The 20,276-nt window shown below is 41.1% G+C and overlaps 2 protein-coding genes across 2 annotated transcripts; both read left to right on the forward strand.

Annotated features, from left to right (window-relative positions):
• The first annotated feature begins 836 nt into the window (after window positions 1-836).
• Window positions 837-3,961, forward strand: LOC310927319 (uncharacterized protein). The gene is made up of 5 exons (XM_083889613.1): window positions 837-1,433; window positions 1,730-1,836; window positions 2,132-2,200; window positions 2,504-2,650; window positions 3,176-3,961. The coding sequence occupies exons 1-5, from the start codon at window positions 1,421-1,423 to the stop codon at window positions 3,527-3,529; spliced, it is 690 nt and encodes a 229-aa protein (XP_083745739.1). The 5' UTR covers window positions 837-1,420; the 3' UTR covers window positions 3,530-3,961.
• A 3,656-nt stretch (window positions 3,962-7,617) lies between these two features.
• On the forward strand, window positions 7,618-19,813 carry grwd1 (glutamate-rich WD repeat containing 1; the record flags this gene model as incomplete). The annotated part of the gene is made up of 7 exons (XM_083889541.1): window positions 7,618-7,840; window positions 9,035-9,152; window positions 11,927-12,086; window positions 12,173-12,383; window positions 14,130-14,275; window positions 17,385-17,576; window positions 19,157-19,813. The coding sequence occupies 7 exons, from the start codon at window positions 7,618-7,620 to the stop codon at window positions 19,463-19,465; spliced, it is 1,359 nt and encodes a 452-aa protein (XP_083745667.1). The 3' UTR covers window positions 19,466-19,813.
• Window positions 19,814-20,276: the final 463 nt, after the last annotated feature.

Consider the following 20,276-nt stretch of genomic DNA (forward strand, 5'->3'; position numbering starts at 1 on the left):
GTGACTGGATATTTATTGCCGTCATTAAGACGTATAGTGGAGGTGAAGAAGTTTGGAGTTGATGATGCCTCAGGGACAGCTAATGCACGGCCTGCAGCGAGGTCGTTGCTCTCTCTTCCTCGTTCCCCTCAGCTGTCGATGGGAATTTGGGAACCTTTCCTGCTTCTTTTGGCTTGTGTTTGAAATGGAAACACTGGAAGAACAGTCCCCGTTTGACTCGAAGAAACAACTATGTTCTTCCTGCCTTGTACTCACAATTAGCTCCTCTCCTCCTGACACTCGGGGCAAACCCAAAACAACACGATGCTTCACATAACCCGAGGGGACAGGAGGACAGGGTGAGGACAGGGTGAGGACAGCTGTGCACAAGATCAGACGCCGCAATCATGCTGCCCACTGCCATGGAGCTGCTTTTTTTTACAGTAAAAAAAAAACAGAAAGCTGTCACATGGTATGACTTTGCAAGTTCTGGCAATGCTGTATTGTAAACCTGTTTTCGAGGAATGCGATTGATTAAAGGGGCTGATATTACTCTCTGACGATGGAGGGATAAAGACCAGGGGATCCACAGGCGCAGAGGTGTGGGGGAGAGTCCAAATGAAAAACATACGCTCCAACTCCATGACTAAGCCTGCAAGGCCGGGGTTTGGTGGGAGGAGGATGGGGGCTAGAGAGTGGGTGTCAGGGAATGTGGGGAGCAGGGGGGAGGGAGCTGGGTCAGTCAATCGTGAGGTAAAACGTGTGGTAATGGGAGGGGCTGAGACTTAAAGGGAGCAGACGAGCCATCCAGCATAGCACTTTCACTTTGAGCGGAGCCTGTGTCTGAGTGAGGACACACTCACTGGCCAGAGGGAGAGACAGAGAGGAGGAGGCCAGTGTCTCTCCTGCCTTATCCATTAACCAGAGCCGAGGAAAGAGGCGAGTGACTCAGATTAGGCTGCTCAGGAACATTCTAGGTCAACAGTGAAAAGGGGAAAAAGATATAGTTTTCAAAAAAGAAGAAGAAGGAAAGGGAAACAAACAAAAGCTCTGAAAAAGAGGGGAAAAAATGCAGCCACTCAGGCACTAGTGGGAAAATCCAAAGTGAGAGAGCAGGATGGCGTGAGGACAAATAAGGCTCTCTTTTTTTTTTGTTGGAAAGTACCAGTGGAACTCGAAAGGGAAAAAATGTACAAGAGTTGTCAACAAGAAGACTAAACATCAAGCTGTGGAGGAGAAGACGCAGCAGCAGCAGCAGCAGCCGCAGCAGCAGCAGCAGCAACAGCAGCAGCAGCAGCAGCGCACTCTGTGTCAAAGACCTCAAGAAACCACAGAGGAGGAAACTTTGCCTTTCACAGACCGACACAGAACCCTCGTCTGCACAGCGACTGCCATCCACAAGAGAAATGGAGAAGTGTCCTTTCTTAGAAAGATAAAAAGGATGTCACTGCCAGGTGAGAAAACACGATTAAGTGCATGTTTGTGCTTCTTTTTCCTTTTTTCTTTTTCTTTTTTTTTTTTTACAAACTTTCCTCCCAGGCTTATATCGGCAAATAACAGAATATTAAATGTTAATAGATCTGTTGTTTTCTCTGCATCCCCACAATCTTAAACTGTTGTTTGTTTTCTACAAAAAAAACATCTTATTGACAGAGGAAATGATGTCATGTTTCTTAGTGGGTTATGCACGCAATAGACCACAGAAAGTTTCCAGCAATTATGTCAGTGTATTGTGTCTTTTCTCCAACAGTTTTGCTGTTGCTATCACTCTGGACTGTCCAATGTGGTGGATGTGACTTTGACATGGAGGGTGTGAAAAACATTAAAACGACTATTGAATCTAATCCAACTGGATTTGTAAGTGGAAAACCTTTGGAGTCTTCAATAATAATAATAATAATAATATTGTACTTTTTTTTACTTCCTCAGCAAATGTTTGAACTATGTTTTAAAAGCAAAATATAATTAATGTTCAAAGGTAAATAAACGTCACTACCTTGTTATCAGACAGCTGACGACAGCTCACTTTTCACTGTTTGCTTTGCTGTGTTTTAGCTTTAAGTTTATTTTCTGATGAATTATCTTTTCTTATATCATCCGCAGTACAAGTGTATTGTCTTATCTTTGTCTGTTATTTTCTGTCTCTTCTCAGCGGACAGTATTTCCAAAGGATTACGATGTTGAGCACCACTACACTAAAAACATGCTCTGCTCTGATCCGGTGAGTTTCTTATCCACCAGATCAAAGCTTTGATGGGCAGCACATGGGTTGTAATTGTTCAAATCTTTGAATTTGTTTGTTGATTTGTTTACCTTAATAATTCTTTTAATAATCATTAACTTTCACCTAATTAACAGGTATAAAACTGGTCTCGTAAAAGCCTTAGGAGGCCTGTTTTACAATGTAGCCTCGAGTGTGACTTGTAATTGAGCCGTTGATGTGGTCCTGAGTCATTTGTGGAGTGTTTTCGCACGCTGAGGCTAACACAGAGGATTGTTGGCTTGTGTCTGTCTCTCCCTGCAGTGTTGTGTGTTCCCCGCCGCAGTCGTCCTCCTAGACTCCTGGCACGTGCTTCTCGGAAAACTCTGGGACGAGCACTTGAATCGCTCCCTAATTCTCGACCTGAAGGAGACACTGGAAAACATTATTAAAAAGAACAAATATACGGAGGTGGGAGTTTGTTTCGACATTGTCTCATTGCAATTACGAATGCATTAGACACATAAATATTATAGAAATCTTTCAAAAACTTGTTTGAAACTAAAAATGTTATTGTTATTTATTACTGTATTTACCCACATTTGATTATTCAACATTCAACCACTGAAACAAATGCAATTATATTATAATTTGACATATTTTTGAAATAATAATGTGCTTTTCTTTTTTTTTCTAGTTTTTTTTTTTGTAAAACAGTAAATGTGAAAAGTCAAGGCTCCTACATACTGGTGTATTAACCTTTATAGAAACATTAAAAAAAAGTATTGTGATAATTGCCAATGCTGTTAATTTAGAGCAGCTGTGGTTTTGGGTTGTGGTCTAATACATTTGCTAAGCACTGTATTTATTTTATTTTTTTTATACAGCCCTTACATGGCCATGTTTCTCTCTTTTGCTCCAAACATGACGTTATATAAAAAATTGTTTTTTTGTTCTTGTTGCAAACGTTTATTTGCTCCTCTTTGTCTTTCACAGAGGTTCCAGGAGGAGAACGACCTGACCCATTTGTCCACATCGTCTTCCTCCCCGGAGGATCTCCTCAAGCTAACATCCGAACTTTTCGCCAAGTGGCTCGATGTTGGATGTTTACCTTCCATTGAAACTTGCCCGCTGCCAACTTTGCCCCCCTCTGTCCAAAGGAAGGACTACAGTCCGTCGAGGGCCAGACTCTTGACCACTCGAGCTATCAGCAGTGTGGAGGAAAGTCAGCTTGACAAGATCGTTGACTATGAACAGACCCTGTCCAGCAGTGGTCCTCTATCCCTATCATATTCTGCTTCTTTCTGGAGCCCCTTACTATTCAGACTCTACTGGTGGCTGTTGCCATAGTTACTACGAAGGGTCTTTTTTCGATGATGCACACAAAATGCAAGATGTTTCCTGGCACTGAATGATTGTTTCTTTTACTCGTCCAATGCAGTTAAGCTTTGTTAATATATGAAGTGACGTGTGTGCGTGTCGCATTTAATGTCCAAAGACATAGTGAATATATATAGACGCGTGTCCACTGTCCCCCCGCAGTGCTCCTGTAACAACTGACGTCACAGACAAACAAACATATAGCTATCCTCTTATAGAGCAAGTCACAAACTCCAGCTAGCAAATGCTCTCCATGCTAACAAGAGATCGACTCTGAGCAAGCAAATGCACGTAAAAAGCCTCGTCTATCGATGTGGAATTCCTCACTGTTTACAATGACTATTGTGTAAATGTAAGATATTACTGCCTATGGGAGTTTACTTTTGTACATAAATATAAATTAAAGACATTTAGATATTTGCATTGCTTGTTTCTGGTTCAACTTTACAGAGTATAATGTGTATGTGCTGCAGGATATTTTAAATAATATAGTACTTAAAGGTGCCATGTGTAAGAATGTGGCCATAAACGGTTACTACATTCAAATTCAAAATACCTTAAGGTCTTTTAGGCTTCGTTTTGTGACGTAACTGGCAACCCGTGGTTGCTCGGCAGCTGAGACTCTACTGACTGCAATGATTGGTAGACCGCGGTAGGTGGCGCCACATGCCAAAACGTGATTTCAAAACATAAATAATGATTTGCAGTCTGCAAAATATTTTTTTTTATGCAAATATTTTGTCTGTACTGTTGTTGTTGGTGAGTTCAGTTTGTTATATGAACATTATTCCTGAGTCTCTGTGACATATTAGGAGGATTTTTATGGTCAGTTGATTTAGATTTATCACATAATGCACCTTTAACCTTACCTCCACTACTATTAAGGGGGAAGAGTTGCTCCTTTTACTCGGCTTTATTTATAATAACACTTGTAGTTATTGCTTATTTTTACCTGTAAATTGTGATTAGTTTGTAGAATAGAATCCTACTAAACTGCAGGGTCTGTATGTGTTACTACATGAATAGTAACCTAATAACACATATATCCATTTTAAGTTTCATTTTAGGGAAGAGGGCGAGCTTCATTCACAGACAAACAGCTAAACCTTATCAGCAGAGAGGACCTCCTCCTCCTCCTCCTCCTCCTCCTCCTTCTCCTCTTCCTCCTCCTCTTTATGGAGTTATGGTGATGAATCAGAGACTTTCCATGTCACTGAGCAAACACTTGAGATCAATCATGTGTGCTAGAATAAAACTAACTCACTGACAACAGCTTTAATTATTAACTCCTGTATTTTCACATGTACTCGTTTCCTTACTTGGTGTTGTTGGGTTTTTTTTTTTTTACTTCTTTTACTTCCTTCACCGCTGTTTGCCAGTAAGTATGTGTTTTAATTTGGCTGAAAAAAAAAAAAAAAAAGATGTTTAATATCTTGCATTCCACCTCCATGAGGTACACAGGGCTTGTGTTGTGAGCTTCGTCCTGACTTCCAGCTCCTAAATAGAGACATTTCCTATGTAGAAATCCTAAATACAAAAAAAAACTTTTTTTAAAGAACAAAAAAAACAAACTGTGAGATGAGTTGCAGATGAGAGAGGAATGTGCTCTGGATTGAACCATCTGCTCCGGAGATGTTCACTTCTGACTCCTGTCGGGATCGGCACAAGGAACAAAAGAGGGCACCACCAGTTGGTGCTCGCACTTGCCCCTGCTTGTACTCACCCCCCCCCACAGGTTTAATGTGTGCTACTGTGTTCTCACAGTGTGCCGCACTTACACTTTCATAACTCTGAAGGTACTCGTGTGTGTGTGTGTCACAGCGGGGTCATGCTCGTTTTGGCTCGTGTACGGCATTTCATCGACCGCTCTTCCGCAGTATTGATGTCATTTTTTGGGAGGATGAGACGAAACGTAATGCAGCATGAATGCAAAAGACACAAAGTTAGATAATCCTAGCAGTGCAGGAAAAGAAGAAGAAAAACACAGCAAGAAAAAAAAAAAAAGAGGGGAGAAAACGTCCGAAACAGACGGTTCAAATCAAAGTCTTTTGGACTGAAGTTACCTTTTGCAGACGATGCCCGTTTCAAAGTTCTCCCGACTCTGACTCTTGCTCCACATCCGGTGATTCACAGTGGATTATTTTAACCCCTCTGCTCCTGCAGGTGTTACAATGATCTGAGATTAACGCAATAATCACAGAATAATCTCAGAATACTGAGAATCCTGTTCTGGAAATGATTGATTCAGGAGGACAAGGATTTTAGGCCTTTACTGTCATTCACTTCAACAAATTCATTAAAAATGCCTATAGTGGTCACTTTATTAGGTACACCTATCATAGGAACAAGCCTTAAATGACTGTATGTATGAATATTGCACGCATGTTGACAAGCCCTGTCTCCCCATTTCACCAGAGCTGGACAGGAACGGAGTACATTTACTTGAGTACAGTACTTAAGTACAATTTTGAAGGATCCGTACTTTACTCGAGTATCATTTTTGGGGAGTACTCACGACTTTACTCAAGTACATTTTCAGAGGCAAATATTGTACTCTTTACTCCAATACATTTCTATCCATAACCGTGAGTACCCGTTACTTCTTCTATATAAAAAAAAACAAAACAACAACTCCATGGTCAGATTTAGTTTAGAGACTAAATGTTTCAGAGAAACAATGGATGAAGACGCAGCAGGTCCATCCCGGGAATGTACCAACCCGTGGCCCCACCTCACCAGACTATTTCAATTTTGTGAACAAAACAATGATAGTGTTCGCTTGAACCGTTGTTGTGTTTACCAAAACAAAACTTCATCACGGCCTCCTAAAGTTAATCTTCCAACTTGAGGAAGCATGTCAAGGTGGGTACATTGAAATAAACTTCCTTACATTTCTAAGCGAGAGAGCTTTGTTAAATGTTAAAGGTGCCATATGTAAGAATGTGGCCAAAAACGGTTACTACATTCAAATTCAAAATACCGAGGTCTTATAGGTTTTCGTTTTCTGACATAACTGGCAACCCGTGGTTGCTCGGCAGCTGAGATTCTGCAATGATTGGTAGACGGCGGTAGGTGGCGCCACATGCCAAAACATGATTTGCAGTCTGCAAAATATTTTTTTTAATCCAAATATTTTGTCTGTACTGTTGTTGTTGGTGAGTTCAGTTTGTTATATGAACATTATTCCTGAGTCTCTGTGACATATTAGGAGGGTTTTATGGTCCAGTTGCTTTAGATTTATTACATAATGCACCTTTAAATAAAGCAACATGGTAAAAAGATGAAAATGACTTGATTTTACTTTCAATTCCTTTTACATTCTTCAAGATATTAAAGGTGCATTATGTAATAAATCTAAAGCAACTGGCCATAAAATCCTCCTAATATGTCACAGAGACTCAGGAATAATGTTCATATAACAAACTGAACTCACCAACAACAACAGTACAGACAAAATATTTACATTAAAAAAAATATATTGCAGACTGCAAATCATGTTTATGTTTTGAAATCTCGTTTTGGCATGTGGCGCCACCTACCGCCATCTACCAATCATTGCAGTCAGTAGAGTCTCTTCTGCCGAGCAACCACGGGTTGCCAGTTAGGTCAGAAAATGAAATCAAAAAGACCTCGGTATTTTGAATTTGAATGTAGTAACTGTTTTTGGCCACATTCTTACATATGGCACCTTTAAGTTGACATCTGACTGTAGTACTTTTACTTGTACTTGAGTAAAATTTAGCAAAGGGGTGTCTGTACTTTTACTCCAGTAATGAAGCTGTGTACTCTGTCCGCCTCTGCATTTCACGTTGATGACGTCAGTCAAAGGTACAATTATTCATGAAGAAACACAGTTTTGTCAACCCACGGAACACATATTTGAAAGTCTGAACTTTCCTGGCAACAGGGAGCCAAGCGCCAGAGGGGCCGGCTGAATTCCCGTAAACGGGGGGGAGATGAGAGGGAGGCAGCGCGGGAGGAGGGAGTGACAGTCCGGGCACTTTAAACCACGTGGCCGCTCCCCACACCGGAAGTACGCGAACTGCGCCTCAGCCAAGATGTCTGCGCCCGACGACGACACGTTTGCCGAGGAAAGAGACCGAATGGAGGAGATGGACGACGCTGGCAGCGAAGACGACGAAGGCGTGGACATGGAGGACGAAGGCGCGGACGCAGAGGCGGAGAGGAAGGTGTACGTGCCGGGCATCGAGCCGCTTCAGCCCGGAGAGGAGCTGGAGATGGACCGCTCTGCGTACCGCATGTACCACGAGTGTCAGACAGGCAAGTGATGTGTATGTGAGAAAGAGAACTACTGTCATCACACACAAACACACATAAGTATAATAGTATATAGTATATATTAATGTATAATAGTTTTAGTTTTGTTCAACTTTTTGTTTTTTAAAATGACTTTGTTTACATTAGTTTTGCATTAGAGTGGTTTTGCTAGCTTCTTTTGTGTGTAAATACTTAGTTTTCCCTTTTGATAGTTTTAGTTTTATGAAGTACACTTCTTTATACACTGTGTACATATTTGATATTGTGCATTTTTATTTTATTTTTAATATCTTATCTCTACTTTATTACTTACTCTACATTAGAATGTAATTTAATAACTTTTTTTTACCATATTGTATTTTATTCTATTCTATTTTTATCTTAGTTTTTATTTATTTTTTTACTTATATTTAGAGTGTAATTTTTACCATATTGTATTTTATTTTTTCCTATTTTTACTCTTATCTTTATGTTGTCTTTCTTTTTTTACTTATTATGCCCTTGCACATTTCTGCACCTCTTGTCACGTTAACTGAGCTGTTGTAAATGTGTGTTTAACCCCCGGGTGGAGGAATAAATTCATTCAATTCAAAAATTCAAAAAGTATTTGCCAGGTCCAAGACTCAAAAATGTCACGAGTATTGTGTCATAAAAACCTAAATAAAGGTGCCATTTTCAAAACCATCCCACAATCAAATATAACGGTCTACAACAAAGTAGACTGAAGTGCAAAATGTGCATTATGGTGTAGTGTGTGAGTTAAAAATGAAATAGCCAACAGACTAAAGACACACATGAACATAACAACATAAATCATATTAATAAATAAAAACCTTCATGAGACGCATCACATTGCTTGTGAGCCGGGACTCTCAGGAGCTCAATCTGAAGGAAAACATTGAAACCTCACTTTTTTTTGATGCACACAGCAAATGAACCTAACAGCTCTGTAATGAACCATTCAGTGACAGCTTTGCAAAATGTTAGAAACAATTCTAATAAACATAATTGTGTTCTTATATCTTCCTTTTTTATAATCATGATAACAACACTAGTTCTCTGTCAGCCCCTTTCAGTGCTGGGCCCTTGACCCTCTCTCCTCTCTGTTCCAGACTTCCAGAGCATTACATTTGTGAATCTAGATGAGATTAAAAATAAGTTTGAGCTCAACTTCAGTGTGTCTGTTGTTGTTTTCAGGTGCGCCGTGTCTGAGCTTCGCCGTCATGAAGGATGGAGATGGAGAAGGCAGGGAGCAGTATCCTCTGTCCATGCTGCTCTGTGCCGGCACACAGGCCGACGCAGCTCTGAGCAACAGGTCAGCACACAACTCCAGACGACATGAACTGACTTAAACGTGTACAAACCTGGTTTTACTTGGCAAGTGCAATTATTCCACTGTTTCAGGTGATGTCGGATCATTGGTAGAGCGAGTCGTCTTGCAACTGGAAGGTTGTGGGATTGAATCCCGGCTCCTCTGGTCTACGTGCCGATGTGTCCTTGCAGTGTGTGAATGAGTATGAAAGATGTGAGCTTGAGCTGCTTTACACTACAGTATTGACATTCACTCACACATTCATACAGTGCATCTGTGTGCAGTGCATCTTCTGAGTGTTCTTGAAATACAGACCATTTACTGGCCATTTCATCCAAAATCATTATATGCTTAAGATGCAACTCTAACTCAACCAGTTACAGCAGACATGTAAATTATTTTTCCAGGGATGCAAGCAGCAATATAAATAAAATGTAATATGTTTAATTTTTAATGTTTAATATTATCTATAATAGTTGTTTAGTTTCGATCAGTTTAGTTGTAGTAGTTGTGTTGCCCATAAAATATCAGAAGATATTGGGTTTATGTAAAGAAGCAAAGAATACCAGAACATTTAAATTGAAGGAGCTGTTTTTATGTAATAAATATTCATACTAATTAAATGATTGTCAGAATACTAAGCAATAAATTAAGTCTATAGTAGTGTTTACTAACCCTAAATTTTGCGTGTTCTTGTGTAGGGGGGAGCAAGGGGGAGTGCAATTTTGCCCTTATAATCAACCCTCAAAATGTAGTGAGCTCTGATGCGGGCTTAAAACAAAGTGGAAGATGACATTACCCATGATGCTTTGCGAATTCAGCGAGCCGGCTGATTTTTTTTTTTTTCAACAAAGATGGGGGCCACATCTGCAGAGGAACATCATTTTGTTGCGATATATTTTTCGCAAATAAGCACGTTTCAATGTCGAAATGTCGTGCTTTGAACACTAATGTCAGAAAATAACTAAAGATTTATGAAAGCGGCTAGCTAACTAGCTGGCCGGCGGCTGTTTGCCGGGTGCTTCAGGAGAGTACGCCCGTCACTTGAACACGAATACCCTGGACTTGTCAGATTTCAATCACATTCGTGGTATAGCGTTTACGAGGACGGAGAAAAAAAACGGCGTTGACGGAGAAAAACAAACGCAGCCAATGTAACATGCAACACAAGCAGGTCGATCCACCGACATTTTTCCTTAAAGGGGAAATAAGTAGTTTATAGTGCCATCTAGAGGAGAGGCTGAAATTTACAACAAAGACCTGCTGCTCTGCTCACCCCCTCCCTTCCCTGAGCGCTACGGTGTCCTCAGCTGGTCAAATGTCGTCCTCCTCGTCTTTCTCCGTGTCAGCAGATGAGGTTCGTGAGGCGAGGGAGAAGGCGGAGCTACCGCGGCCGTAGCAGACGAAGCGGAGAGAGAGGAGGCGGGACTTCCGCTACAAGTAAAGAGACGCTTGTTTTGTTCTCTCGCGTTTGTCCTTACAGGCTCCGGTAGAAACATGGCGTCTCGCTGCTAACAGTGGCTATGCAACCGCGGCCCGCGGTCATGTTATTTAACATGACTTTTTGAAACACTACGAAAATGAAACAAAAACTATTCTACAGCGACTAGACAATGCAGGAGCACATATGTATAAAAAAGTGGATTTTGGATTATATAAACCCATAAATACTACATATTGTACCTTTAATGAAAATAGTAGCACGCTCCACTGGTAGAATTGTCAACATGTGGCGTAGGTTAGCACGTTCGTTGCGTGCTAACCTACGCTGATTTCAATCAATCAATCAATCAAGTTTTATTTGTATAGCACTTTACAATAGCCAGACGGTACACAAAGTGCTTTACATAAAATCAATAAAATAATACATAAAAACATAAAAACAATATGTAAAAACAATACATAAAAACAGAAAGTACTACTAGTGCTGCAGGGTGTGCTGCAGGCCTTCTAAAAGTGCATAGAGTAGAAAACGGTTAAAATAAGTACACCTGAGAGAAGGACTATCCTAGTCAGACTTAAAAGCCAATCTAAAAAAGTGTGTCTTCAGCTTCGATTTAAAAAGGTTGAGGTCAGTAGTGGTGTGTGAATCTCAGAGGGCAGTCTGTTCCACAGCCTGGGAGCTGCGACAGCAAAAGAGCGATCGCCCCACTGTTTACGTCTGGACCTCGGGACATCTAACAGGAGCTGGCCAGAAGAACGGAGGGCCCTGCCATGATCGCGAACAGTTAAAATCTCTGACGGGTAGGAGGGAGCCTGGCCGTTAATGGCGTAAAAAACAAACAATAAGAGTTTAAAATCAATTCTAAAACAAACTGGAAGCCAGTGGAGTGGAGTGACGACAGCACCGGGTTAATGTGTTCACGCCTGGACGTGCCTGTTATAAATCGGGCCGCAGCGTTCTGCACAAGTTGGAGAGGCGCGAGATTAAAGACTGGCTCAGGCCAACATAGAGCGCGTTACAATAGTCCAGTCTTGAGCTAATAAAAGCGTGCATAGCCTTCTCGAGGTCCTGCCGACTTAAAAAAGGCTTCACTTTGGCCAGGAGGCGCAGTTGCATATAGTGGTGTCCCAATTCCACGGGGAAGATGCTTCCCTGAACGAGGGGAATTTACAGTTGAGGGCACTCCAAACCAAGTGGAAATTTTAAGGGGGAGAAATGGGACAGGGCCAAAGATTTTCTTTTTTGTTTGTGCGTTTGTTTTTTTAAAAGGTCTCTATCTAAAATAATGGAATGAGAGTAACTCACATTCTACTGTCTGTTCACTTTCTTGCAGACTTCTTGTCATGCGCATGCACAACCTTCACGGAACGGAGAAAGAAAAGGAGGGGGAAGAAAGCAGCGATGAAGAAAGTGATGAGGAGGAGGAGGAAGACAGGAAGCCACAGATGGAACTGGCCATGATGCCTCACTACGGAGGGATTAACAGAGTCCGAGTATGTTGACGTTTATCGTGGCTTCATATTTCCGCACGTTTTCACATCACAAGTGACTGATTTTATTTGTATTTCTTGGTTTGCAGGTGACCCAGCGAGGGGAACAGTCATTGGCTGCCGTCTGGTCAGAGAAGGGACAGGTAGAAATAATTGACCTCCGACCTCAGTTGGAGGCTGTGCACAGTTCTACTGCCATGGCAGCTTTCATGAAACAGCAGAAAGAAGCCACAGCTCTCTTCAGTTTCTCAGGACACATGAGCGAAGGCTTTGCCCTCGACTGGTCGCCTACAGTTCCTGGTGAGTGAGGAATTTGAGTTTCAGTTGAGTTATTATAGTAAGTATGAGTAACACAGGATCACCCTGTACTGAATATAATGAATCGACTCCCCCTTTCACACTCCTATCTATCCTTCACCTCAACACGAGACGCTGTTTCTGTTTACATTCCAAACTGGAGCTCTTTCTCCGCAGAGACGATCAGATCACTTGTTGCCTTTCTGTTGTTTTTCAGACATATTTCCAGCAAATTTTAGATGAACAAACATTCCTAAAACCCTTGGATCTGGATCCAAACATCACATTTAATCTGCCCATGGACCAGATGTAGTATTAGCCCAAAGTGACTGAAGGGGGCATGTTTTCTCTTTTTTTAACCATGGAATAGCTTCATAAAAGAAGCTAAATCAGGGCAATATGTTTGTTTTTTTTGTTTTTTTTTATTTCCACAGAAATCTGCTGGCAGCTGAAATTACAAGTTCTGTGTCAGTCCGACATCCCCCATTTCAGTAGAACATTACATGCATCTTTGCCAATAATGTTCTTCTAAATGTTTTTGCCAAACCCCTATGACTCCCTATGGAGCGAGACCTTCCATGGAGTCTTATTGAAAATTGGGTTATTGTGCTAAAATACAAATAAACACATAACCATGTTAGAGGGAGTTGAAAAATGGCCTGCTTCATAAATTTGTTGTCAAGTTTGGCTATTTCTAGAGTTACAAAGTAAAAGGCACAACAACAACAAGGTATAAAACAGAGTAAAACGGTGAAATAATAAATAATGTAATGGTAAAAATCTAGATAGAAGTGCCCAGATTGACTGTTCTCACCCTGAAGTGAAAGCTAAGAAGACATAGGTATTTAAAAGTGAGTTCATTCCAATGGGTAAATCATTCCATAATTTGAGGGCAGCTACAGAAACTTAAATCGCTCAGAGTATTTAGTCTGGTTTTAGGTTGTCACTAAGGTAGACGCAAGAATACTGAGGCATATTTTACTAGGATAAGATTTTAATTTGTTTTTGGTGATATATAGTAAACAACAAATCATAACAATATATGTGAATATACATTGAGTAAAGGAAAATGTATGCATTTCACAGACCAATTTCACATAATATTATCAACCAAAAAAAAGAATGGGCTGAAGCCTGAGAGCTTATTTTGCTTATCTTCTACAATCAGTGATATATCAGCAATATAAGAAACAAGAAAAACTCTGTCAAATCACTGAAGTTATAGTTCTTCTATTTTTCAATTCATCGGTTCATTCTATAGTTTGCATATATACTAATTTGCATCTGTATTTTACAAAGGTTGTGACTTTACATGTTTTATTGATGCTCACTTTCCTTCCTTTCACTTGACCAAATAAACAAAGTTCTATGTCCAATACGCAAAATCCACAGTGTTTACAAATCAAATTATAAGAGTAGAGTCATAGTAACCCTGAAGTTGAAGCACTGGGTCTGTATTTGTTTTATAAGCACACATACCTCAGGACTGTGTCATGAATTGTTCCTCTTTGTCTTATTATTGAAGAGCTAAAAATAGAGCGCTGGTACACATATTAGACCAAATGGATGCTGTGTGTCTCAGTGGTTGTGTACTGTTTCTGTTTGTGTGTGTGTGTGTGGATAGATGTGTGTTCCCCTGTATTCATGGCAATAACGGTAGCTAAAGGGAATCAGAATAAATCAAATTCATCTTGACCATATAGATATGTGGTATTTTACGGTACCGTTGTGCCTGTGTGTTGTTAACAGGGCGTCTCGTCAGTGGAGACTGCAAAAAGAACATCCATGTGTGGGAGCCACAGGAGGGAGGGGTGTCGTGGCAGATTGACCAGCGACCTTTCAGCTCCCACAGCAAGTCTGTGGAGGATCTGCAGTGGTCCCCCAATGAAGCTACAGTACGTCTGTCCTCATAACACACATTTGTCACGTAGTGGGTAAGACCATGTGAAGCAATATCCACGTGGATCTGTTTTCATTTAAAGAAAAAACTAGCCCAGCATTTATGAGCCCTAAAAAGTGAGAGTTTTGAATATGGCTGGCTCTATTTTTAGTTAAGATCAGATTAGATTTGACTTTATTGATCCCTCATTGGGGAAATCACAACAAATCATTACAACGGCAAAAAAAAGGGATGATAAGTGACTTGGAATAATCAAAGAAATAAAATAAATGTAAAAATATGAATGTGATAGGAAAACGAGAACAAACAACCAATTATCTCTTAAATTACAATAACATTCTTGTTTTGTTGCAGGAATTTAAATGTATGCAGAAATGTAGATCTTTTGAAAATGATAACTGTTACCATCAGTCACTTTTTGACTTTTTTTTTTTTGTTTTGTTTTTGCCACTGTTTGACTGTCAGGGTTAAGGCCACATTATACTTCTCCGACTGCGTATGCGTTATCCGTCTGCGTCACCACGGAGACGCCTCGAGCCTTTATACTTCTGCGTCGTGGTGACGGACACGCGCTGCAATTTCCCGCCCGATCAGTAGGGGTCGCTGCGCAAGGTTGTTCTGCTTCAGGCTACAGTGAGCGATGGCGTCCGAGAGAGAAAGACTGTTGTTGTTGAAACAGTGGCCGTTTCTCACTTTTCTGTGTCACGGAATGCAGTTTTAAGATAATTTGAGGCGAGAAATTGGCCATTTAGGGTCTAAACATGTGCTGTGTGTGTTAAGATATGACGTATTTATAGTTTGGCGGCGACGTTGTCTGCGGTGATCAGCTCCGCCTCTGTGGGCGCTCGGTGCTCACTGTGAGCCGGCACAGATCAGTTAAGCTGGGCCTGTCCTGAGGAGCAATCGCAGCTCTTGCCGTCTCCGTTGTCCCTTGACGGAGTGACGGACACTTAAAAAATATTTCGTGCAGTCGGAGACGACGCAGAGGCTCTTCGACAGGCTCTTTACGCAGAAGTATAAATTGGGCTTTAGGGTCACCAAAATGTACCAGGTGCCTAACGGAAAAGCAAAAAAAAACGCGTTGAATCGTACCAAGCCGTGCCGAGTTGTGCTGGAACTATGTAATGGAAAAGTGCCACTTGTCAGTCTCAACGAAAATCCCTGTTTGCGTTAATCAAACCGCTTCCCGTTTACATCGGCACATACGTGTTCGGTTTACCTGAATGGTCACCTTACATATTTTTAGGTGTTAGTAGTTCTTATGAAGAGTTTTTCTGGATGTGAATTCAGTCAGTTTCCGTGCGCATTAAAGTCAACATGTGGTTGTAGCTGGTCTACGCTGTTCAATTCGACCACTGTCCTTGTCCCAGTATACAGAGAAGGAGGGATTTTTAATGTGTTGACTGAATTATGTCCACCTCCATTACACCAATTGTTGGTAATAGGTTTCCGGTTTAGCATGCGGCTAGTTGTTAGCATGTCAAGCCACTCTGTCTTTCTACAATCCATCCATATCCTGCACGTGAGGGTCGCGGGGGACTGTGCCAATCTCAGCAGAGATAGGGTGAGAGGTGGGGGACACCCTGGACAGATCGCCAGTCCATCACATGGACACGTGGAGACAAACAATCATTCAATCTCACACCTATGATCACTTTAGAATGTCCAGTTTAATAATCCCCATATTGCACTTTTTTGGACTGTGGGGAGAAACCGGGAGAAAACCCACACATACACAGGGAGAACACAGAGTAAACTCCATGCTGAGGACATTGTTCTAACCGGGTCTTGCTGCAAAGGCGAAAGTGTTGCACCAACCCTGTAGCTCCTTCTACAATCCATTAACTTAGTTTTTTATTAGTCTGTGGTGAGAGCTGACACGTGCAGAACGCCCAGGCCAGCGCGAGTCTGACTTGGTCCAACTATTACACATGCAGTAGTAGTTTCACATCATCTAAATGTGTTAGTCACACTTTGAGAAATTCAATTCAGTACAATTTCAGTCAGACCAACATGGTTTTTATGTTGTTAAAAGTCCGATTTTAGTCGGACCAATACAATAGTTAGATTTGTTTTCTTTCTGATTTCATGTAAACCTAGCGATTGTTATCTGAAAATGGTTTTCATATAAAAACATGGTGACATATTTGACTGGGATTCCTCCTATAACCATATAACTAGCTCTGTAGATCATACACGGTGAGGATCTTTCAAATCCTAACACTGCTGTCGTGTTGTTTTGAGAAGGCACCGATTGGAATGAAACCTGTTGATTTGAAATCAACCGCTAAAATATGCCGTTTGTGCCGTCATGGTCAGTACACGTTAGGTCGCAGAACTAGTTTTTGGAGTATGTGGATGAGTAACCGACACTCTGACACCTTTTTTCACTTGGACTCTATAATGCGACACAGGAGTGTGCACGGTGCACTGTTATTTTCTCTGTGTAGGACTTTTTACGACACCGTGGACCATAATTAGTGTTGACTCACAGACGCGCTCCTTCAAAACGCCAAAACGTGTTCAACAAGAAGTAGGGGAAAAAAATGGTCCTTGTTTTTCCCAGATGAGTTTAAGTTTAGTTTTTGTTGATGTGATTATTCTACCCGTTTGGTCATCATGAAGAGAAATGATGCAATGATGTATTTTTTATGTTGTTTCCTTCTTTCGAGGGTGCGTTTGTGTGCATACAGTGGCGATGCAGGGGAGGGTGGAGACTAGAAGCGTTTGTCCTGTCAAACTGCCAAACGACCAGATTTTTGAGCTGAAGAAATCACTTCTGACATATTTTATGAGCCGAGTTTGCAGTCGTACTCCAACCCGTTTGCAGCTGTCTCGCTTTTTTACGAGCACAAACCTGCTGTTGCCTCCGTCTTGATTATAAAACGAATCCCTTCCTGTCTACAGTGTGGGACATGAGATCTAAACACCGTTCTCATGAGAAACTCAGTTGCGTGAAGCTGATGGACTGTAGTTATTATTGTGTGAACTCGTTTGACAATGCATCGGACATTATATTGAAATGTTGTGTACTGCAGCTTTGATGCCGCCGCGTTTTGTTGATATTGAAGCTAAAGTTCAGATCTCACAATCTTAATTCTCAGGTTTTTGCCTCGTGTTCAGTGGATCGGTCCGTTCGTGTCTGGGACATTCGTTCGCCGCCCAAGTCGATGATCTCTGCTGAAGAAGCTCACTCGTCAGACGTCAACGTGATCAGCTGGAACAGGACCGAACCATTCCTGCTGTCGGGAGGTGACGACGGACTCCTGAAAGTGTGGGACCTGCGGCAGTTTAAGGTAAAAAGGCAACAGCAGTTTATCTAAAGTTGTCACTGATAACAGCGCAGATAATAATCCTAATTTGTGCAGCGCTTATCAAAACGATGTACAAAATGCAAAAATAAAATGCATGACTGTAAACATGGGGAATGAAATCCAACAAAAAGACAACACTCTAATGATATCATCCAGAGATGTAAAATCAGTGCAGGTCTGTTTTTAAACAAGACTCAAACGACTTCACTGATCCTGTGAGTGATCACTAGTTTATGACCTGGTGTGAGGATTTTAACTACTTTATAGGTGTCAACAATAAAGTAATCATGTTGTTATTGCTCCATAGACCACAGTGTTTTGGCCTCTGACGTTACAACAGTAGACATTCTCAGATTTCCCTTTTTAGTTTTGAAGCATTTGCTTTTTATTTGGGAATAAATATCAATTTAACATTCCTTTTAAGGCAGTGGTATTAAACTTCCCACATTTAATATCGACTTAATGTTATTGAATATAAAGTTATTTCTTAATGACTATATTAAATTTGCATCATAAATGCATGTATATTATGCCGAGTCGATTCTAGAGTCTGTAGGGGCCCCAAGGAAAAATTCCCAGGGGGCCCTTCCTTCCAACCAGTGTTCATCACCATTATGTTACAAATAATCTGACACTAACGAAAAATGTATGAGATCAAAATATTTTTTTTTTCCAAAATGAATGAAATAACATGGAAAAACCTTGTAATTAAAAAGTATGTGAAAATATAAATGTAAAGAACAATAAAATACTGTGAATCGCTTTTAAAGAAACTATATAAACGTAGAAAAAAAATACATTACACTGTAAAGAACCCACATTATAAATATATAGAACAATAAAATACTGTAAATAACTGAGAAAAAACATATATAAACTGAGTAAAAAAGATATGCATTACACTGTAAATAATCCTCTTCATTTTCCAACTTGCAGAACGAAAACTTCACACAGGTTAAAGTGCACATTTCAGTAAAAACAGCCCTCAGGCTCTGAGTGTCGGGGGGGGGCCCCCTATCAGCTCGGGGGCCCCAAGCAGTTGCCTGCCTTGCCTGTTCACAAGCTGCGCCTCTGATATTGTGAAGTTTTTATCGTTCCATATCAAAACAGACACTTTTATTGTGAAACTAAAAGCACTCGGAGAGCGCAGACTTCAGCTCAGCCCCCCACAAAATGGCATTAAAAATAGTGATCACACCCAAAATTTGATCACTTGTTCCTGGTTCCATTGCGGACATTTCCGCAATGAAATTTGCATCCAAATCCGTCCGCGACTTTTTCGAGTTATGTTGCTAACAGACAGACAAACAAACTCTGTTGAAAACATACCTCCTGGCAGAGGTCAATTATGGGAAATATCATCATAAACATTATTATTTCGATGTGTTTTTCCTCAATGTTGGACTTTTTTTTCACTTCACTGACCCTCTCATGACCAAACTAGACACTCGGTGTGGCCCCCAGGTCATTTGAGTTTGAGACCCCCGTTTTTTAGGCTCTCCAGTTGTTTGTGATGAACTTGCTGTCACAGCTCACTGCTCTCGCTCCTCCTGTACCTGCAGACCGGGCGGCCCGTGGCCAACTTCAAGCAGCACAGCGCCCCCATCACCTCGGTCGAGTGGAACCCCATCGACTCGAGCGTGTTCGCCGCCTCGGGAGCCGACGACGTGGTCAGCCAGTGGGACCTGTCCGTGGAGTCGTGCGACGCGGGCGCCAGGGTGGCGGAGATGAAAGACTTGCCGCCGCAGCTGCTCTTCCTGCACCAGGGTCAGTCGGAGGTGAAGGAGATTCACTGGCACCCGCAGTTACCCGGCGTGATGATCTCCACGGCTCTGTCAGGGTTCAACCTGTTCAGGACGATATCTGTGTAGTGTGTCCACGTCTGTTTACTGTGTGTGTGTTTGAAAGAACTATTTTTAAACGAGCAGTAAAAGCAGATCTTTAAAGGTGCATTAAATAATAAATATAACTGGCCATAAAATCCTCCTAATATGTCACAGAGACTCAGTGATTTTTTATATAACAAACTGAACTCCCCAACAACAACAATACAGACAAAATATTTGCATTAAAAAAAGATATTTTGCAGACTGCAAATCATGATTGTGTTTTGAAATCATGTTTTGGCATCATGTGGCGCCGTCTACCAATCATTGCCGTCAGAGTCTCAGCTGCCGAGCAACCGCGGGTTGCCAGTTATGACGGAAAACAAACCTAAAAGAACTCGGTATTTTGAATGTGAATGTAGTAACCGTTTTTAGCCACATTCTTACATATGGCACCTTTAAGAATCTTGTAATAATGTACATAACTTGGCTATGTAGGTAATGTTTTTGTTGGTTTTCTTTCATTTATGCCTCCTGGTATTATAATCTTCATCCTTCCGTCTGTACATTTTACAGATAGACGAACTATTTTAGGCATTCTGTGTGCTTAAAATAAAATGTTTTGAAACAACTGTTGTTGATTACCTGATTTAATATTTTCAAAGATGCACTGACGACTATAAATATTATACACAGAAGCACAAACTGTGCCATTGTCTTAAGCAGGGGTCTCAAACTGGCGGCCCCCCAATCGATTACATACGGCCCCCCACTTATCGTGAAAACATGGCCCACGACCTCACCGTCTTTTAAACACAGTGTGTAGCTGAGGCACAGCTGCCAGCGAGGTGATGGA

The sequence above is a fragment of the Microchirus variegatus genome (genome assembly GCF_963457635.1).
Source record: "Microchirus variegatus genome assembly, chromosome: 1".
Taxonomy (NCBI): domain Eukaryota; kingdom Metazoa; phylum Chordata; class Actinopteri; order Pleuronectiformes; family Soleidae; genus Microchirus; species Microchirus variegatus.